Genomic DNA, 6000 nt, shown 5'->3' on the forward strand with positions numbered 1-6000 from the left:
AAAAAGGCTGTACATGCAGACTGTGGCGCTTGTTACTCCTGTTGTAATTGCTCGAAGAAGAAAGACTGAACGATCGGCCACCGGCTATCTGTCATACGGATCCTCTAGAATAAGACTCCACGGGCTCTCCTGGAATGGTATACAAAATCTACACCAGCGCACGAGGGATGATAGGAAGCAAGTAGCAGAATACGTATACATGAGATTCCTGTCTCGATATCTAGGAAATGAAATTTGCGATGGTTTGTAATCCACAGTCCCTAGTTGAAATAGTCTTTGAACTTAGGCTCCTTGCGAATCCAAGGGTTGCCGACGTCTTCGATACAAATGTAATCCTTTCAATGCACCGCATATCTCAACATCATCAGAATGGGTTGGAAGGCTATAGGCATCATACTCAAGCCACATATCTCTTGTTCTCGGAGATTCAGCATCTGCTAATGGTTTTCTGCAAAGTGTCCTGGTTAGCTAGATTTAAAAATCAAAGAAAGCGAACTTACTCATTGCCGTTGAAGACCTCAAAGCCGGTGGAAATAATGAGGGCAGGTCGAGCAAGATCGGCGATTATCTGCTTAACCGGGGCGGCAGCAAAGGCTGATATCACAATCGATTCTTCATCGATTTCCGCGAATCCTCCTGCACCGTGATGTCCAACAATTTTGAAGTCCTTCTTGGTCAGGATCTCTTCTGCAGCGCTTGTATACTCTGGGTCCTGGGCGTATAAAGGTATCGTTCCATTGCCGCAACAAATCTGAGCGATAGTAAGAGCCATCGAATGCTGGACCATGCAGCCCATCACGTTTTTCACTTCCGAAGTCCCATCCCAAGAGTCGTGCTGCTTCCTTAGCCATTCAGGGGCGGAGCGGCAGAAGTCACCGAGCCCAAAGCAAAGAACTTTCTTCACAATATTTGTACTGAGTAAGTCTTGTACCAAGGCTGCCAAGAGCTTGCAGGTTATGCTATTCTGCCACAAGGAGTCTTTTTCGTCAAAAACTTGTGAAGGCTGTGCTATAAGCTCCCGAAAGTCTCGTGCAGTCCGGTTGCTCCAATCTACCATGTAGGAGCAATGGTAGGTTTCGGTCGGGCCGTTGGGTTGCGCTTTCACAAGTTGCCAATATTCTTGGTACTTGACATGAGGTTTCCTTAGAGAACTTAGATTGTCGGCTGAAACTGGGTCAGAATGCCCACGTACCAGATAGGATTCTGTATTTGGAACATAGGATTAGATATTTGGACTATACTTCCATCAATTCGACGGACGGAGAATCGATCCATTGTATAAGATTGGCCCAATTGTCTCTCTATGTCTTTGAGATCCTCTCTCGTCCAAAGCTTGGTACCAGCACTGTACAGATCTGCGGCTCGTTGGCTCATGGTCCGCCAGTCTGAGCACCCATAGTCGAGAGACATGTGCTCGGGTGTTGCGAGCACACGATCTGGAGTTTGTGGCATTTCTCTCGTAGCGGCTAGTCGAGCAAGGAGGAGGAAAAAATCAGGTCGTGAGTTGCCTGGGAAAAAAGTCCAAAATTGTTTTGGATAGGGAGAGGTTCATTCATGTAAGAGAGTCAGTGAAGAACTGGGTAGGACTGGGTTTCAATGTTTGATGATTGACCATTCTCATCGATAGGTATCCATGTCGAAGACGGTGACAACTCTAGCTTTGAACGATGAAGAGAAGTTCGACTTATAAGCTCTAGTGCTAACGTAATCAACGGGCGAACCCACAGGCGAGCCGGCTGCCCAACCACAAATCGCATGCTGATGCGTGCCCATTATCTTCTGTCAGGATTGTGGATCCAGCTGATTCGGGCATTTATCCAGCGGTGAGGCCAACATTGGCCTCACCGCTGATCGCTTACCCCTCATATGGTGTGATTTCGGCTTTTTTGGCAAATACGCGGCCTTTTGTCCGCTCGTGTGCACTGTTTGCAGGTGTTCAGGGGCTATTTTAACAGAGCTTAGAGATAGAGAGAATAAAGCAGACTGGTAGAGTATAGGGTCGACTCGACAGAGCGAAGTCCTTTTCTACGAGACCCTTTGCTCCCCGTCACTCGCTCGTTGGCCCTTACCCCCTACTGCACGATAGATCCGCCATCCGCCCGGCTTCGCTTCTCGCTGTCCACCGTGCTATTGCGCTTATAATGAAACTGAGCGGCGCAGGCTAATATATCGAGAGGGTCCTTCGAGACATAAAAGAGTTGGATGTCCAAGAAGATGGGTCAACACCCTTGGGAACCCTCACGGGATTACGGCTTGGAGGGTGGCTGAACGCCCTTTCTGTGTATCAATATGATGTCAAACGCCGCTGCCATTTTTTGTTGGTGTGATGACCTTGACCTTCATAGGGCTTTCTTGTCACTATATTTATCAACATATTTATACAATCAATATCTTACATATTTATGAGTCAACCGCTGAGTTTCATTTGGAACATCGCTGAAGTAGTGTCATGACCACCATGAATGAACCCCGCATGGCGTGGGCCTCTGTTATGCATATCTCGTGATCTCGCTTAGTATAGCACAATGGATACGAAGCCTCGTAGCTAGTCGTCAGGGCGACCAGCGATTAGTCTGAATACACACCTCGCACCTAGTGCTATCCCATAGATATCCTCAGAGCTCTTCACTCGTATTCCTATCGAACCACGCAGGACACGGGGGTGGTCCTAACAAGTAGCTGCTTTACATCTTCTTTATGGTCAGGCCTGCGTGCCAGAATGTTCTTCCGCACTTTTTGCTGTGGCACCGACAGTGTCAACACACACATTCGAGGAAGTGATCGAATCCTTGGTCTGGATTTTTCTTCGTAGGATTGCCAATTTCGCCGAATAAAAGCTTTAAACTCAGCAAAGAACTCAATAGGATTCAAGTCTGGTGAGTATGGAGGCAAGAAGACCAGCTTTACTTCGGCTTCTGAACACATCTGTTCGATTCGCTCCGAGTGATGAAAGGATGTATTGTCCATAACTAACACAGACTTCGGTTTGGGCCATTTCCCACAATGCTGCAGAAGCTGCTCAATAAAATCCTCAAAGACGGATGCATCGGTTGAGCCTTGAAACACTCGAGACATAACAATACTATCTTAGGCATAGGCTAGTAGTATCTGATATCGCTGATCACATCGTGATTTAGACACTTGAACTGGCGCCATACCTAGTGGGGACTAACCCGTTCGCCTGAAGCCTAAACTTTTATTATATCCAGACTCGTCCACATAGATAAGGTGGTAGGACTAGAAACATAAGATATAGTAAAGGTAGTCGTCACGAAGGTTTAGGTTGCACTCTCGGGCCTTAATACGGGCAGTCTTTTTTGACCAGCCTTTGAAAGCAAGGGCGCGGCTAATGCTCGATTTCGTTGCTTGAAGAGCGAATTCGTCCCACAGAAAAATCGCTATCTCGTCGAGGTATAAGGTGGGTTTTTCGAGTAGGTAATCGCACAAAGCCTCGAGCATGACTGGATAATACTACGGGGTCGCCCGCCTTTATTAGGCAGTGCTTTTACACTGCCAAATATCCGTATATTAGAAGAGATTCTCAGGATTATACTCCTATTGCAGCCAGTAACCTATACCATCTGTGTTATAATAATTCTCTACTGTGGATCATATTATAGATAAGCTTATACTTTGAACGGGCTAGGTTTGGCGCTATCTTGGTTCGACCACTCGTGATTGATTGTTAAGGTACCTTTCCTTGGGAGGTTGCTTTGTGAGTGGGGTATCGAGGTGTCGGATGTATTCAACTTACAAGCGAATACATACCTGAGAGTACTATGTAATCCACGTAAGAAACAATACAAATCCAACTGATAGGGGGTGTTTTGGAAGAACTACTAATATAGACAAGTGTCTCTTGGCGTTGGGGCTGGAGAATCAATCGAAGAGTGTAGGTGGTCGCACCAGTTTCGGGACGTACTGTACGAAATGCATGAATTCTTCGACATGCCAATGTTCTCGTACCAGGTTCTAATGCACTGATAGGGTATCTAACCACCCGCCAAGTCGTAAGCCTGCAAGATATCCCAAATGTGTCGATCCATCTTCTCTGACATCCAGCTCCTCCATATCACGAAGGACCCTCTCAATATATTCGCCAGCGCCGCTAAGTTTCATAATAAGTGCAATAGCGCGGTGGACGTCGAGAAGCCGGGGGGATGGCGGATCTACCGTGCGATGAGGACTTAGGGTCAGCGAACGTGTGACGGGAAACAAGGGGTCACGTAAAAAAGGACTGCGTTCTATCGAGTCAATCCTGTACTGGTACCGTGTGCCAGTGCGTTCGAAATAGATCTGGAATTCGCCGAATAGCCGGTGGTAGTCCAGCGTTAGAGTGAGGGCGTTCATGGGACTGTCGATTTTGGGTCCATTAATAAGATGGATTATTCCGGGATCGAACATGTCTAAGATCCGAAGAGCATTCTTCTTTGAATCACTCTAGGCATAACATTAGTACTATCAAAATACTAATCCCAATGATCGTATATACCAAATCGGTTTCACCAGAAGCTACCGTCGTCAGATAATGAGGGAGAATGTAGGCAACCTCTAAGTATGAAAATTGATCGCTGGACTCATCCTTTAATAGGTTCCCGTTATCGTCTGCACAAGATTCCGCATTCTCCGCGAAACGTTTTCTGGCTGCTGCCCTATCGAATTTCCGAGACACTACACAGCGGTGGCGGTCGCGTATAAGACAGTTCTGTCGTAAAACAGATACACGCTGCCTGGTTCCGGTCGGTGTTGAGCTCTGCAGCGATGATAACGACGTTGGCGTTGGTTGTGGTGTCTTGACTGATGATGCTCTAACTGCAATTGCGAATTAGTATATACTCACTGGAGGTCCATATATATAAGTAAGGAATTAACGAACGGGGAAGGAGGAAATTTTCAACGATATACTCAGCAAACTTTTCTAGGCCTTCGTGAAGCTTATTTATTTGTTCTGGTTCCTATAAAGAAAATCCCTCGAAGAATACCAAGGCGTGAGTAATATCGATATTAACGGTATGTCCTTCTTCCGAACACAAGTCTTCATAGATATATGAGAGGAAGAAAGTCATAAAGGTATCCGGCGATGTAACGTGCTCGAGAGTGGCCTGGATAAGCGCCGCAGGCCGATAGCCCTTCCGAACGGTCTTCTCGGGGCCATAATGCCGTACAAGCCTAATCACCAGGCTCCTTGCCGACTTATGCTGTTGTGGTGTTAATGATAAGGGTATTGAGAAGTCCAGAACCCCTTCTAGAGAGGACTGGTGACGGTGAGTCGCCATCGCTGGGAACTTGCGAGCCTTGGGTGAGGGCGAGGAAGATGGTGGAGGAGGCATGTGATGAGCTGACTCATAACGGGTTTAACGTCGGCCCGACAAAATCTCCCACAGTAACAGAAACGTAGCAAAGTGCATCTTACGGGTGTACCAATAGGATCGATAACAGATCTAAGTTGCTAAAAGGCCCCTAACTCGTGGCACTAACCTCCCTGCGCTCCAGGTCAACGGACGACTCAAGGTTGATACCTCCAAAAATTGATGCGGGGACTGGCCCCACCCAGCAAGTCTCACATCCAGTGGGGACTTCAAGCTGATTGACCTCATTATATGGTGGGCAAAGTCTACTCACAATAGTGACAATGCATTACGCCAATTTAATAAATTTAATACCCGACAATATCCTCTCTACCATGATACAGTACTGTATGGCAGTATGATCGCCGAAAGAAATTACAGTTCATTCCGAACCCATGCAAAGGGATAAATGCAGCATGCCAGTGAAGGCTGTTCTCTAATCACAGTACATAAAATAGCTAGACTAAATGAATATTCTCGTTGCAAGTCGCTTCTTTGCGTCGTTTCACCCAAAGGCCGATGTCACGAACGAACCGCCGAGCGGCACCTACTTTCACGCCGTGCTTAACAAAGAAACCTGGGTCTTGATCCTCATAAATCTGCATGAGGTCGAGACAATTTTCAAGAGTCACATCGCGTGCTTTGTTGATGT

General features: G+C 46.8%; 2 protein-coding genes across 2 annotated transcripts; both read right to left on the minus strand.

Annotated features, from left to right (window-relative positions):
- Nucleotides 1–282: 282 nt before the first annotated feature.
- N7477_004298 (uncharacterized protein) lies at nt 283–1410 on the minus strand (the record flags this gene model as incomplete). The annotated part of the gene is made up of 3 exons (XM_056965961.1): nt 283–448; nt 501–1142; nt 1193–1410. The coding sequence occupies 3 exons, from the start codon at nt 1408–1410 to the stop codon at nt 283–285; spliced, it is 1026 nt and encodes a 341-aa protein (XP_056822742.1).
- A 2562-nt stretch (nt 1411–3972) lies between these two features.
- Nucleotides 3973–5330, minus strand: N7477_004299 (HNH endonuclease signature motif containing protein; the record flags this gene model as incomplete). The annotated part of the gene is made up of 4 exons (XM_056965962.1): nt 3973–4440; nt 4493–4812; nt 4877–4955; nt 4983–5330. 4 exons carry the CDS (start codon nt 5328–5330, stop codon nt 3973–3975), a joined length of 1215 nt encoding a protein of 404 aa, XP_056822743.1.
- Nucleotides 5331–6000: the final 670 nt, after the last annotated feature.

The sequence above is a fragment of the Penicillium maclennaniae genome (assembly GCF_028827695.1).
Source record: "Penicillium maclennaniae strain IBT 15551 chromosome Unknown utg000004l:1.0-3007600.0:1.0-3009580.0, whole genome shotgun sequence".
NCBI lineage: Eukaryota > Fungi > Ascomycota > Eurotiomycetes > Eurotiales > Aspergillaceae > Penicillium > Penicillium maclennaniae.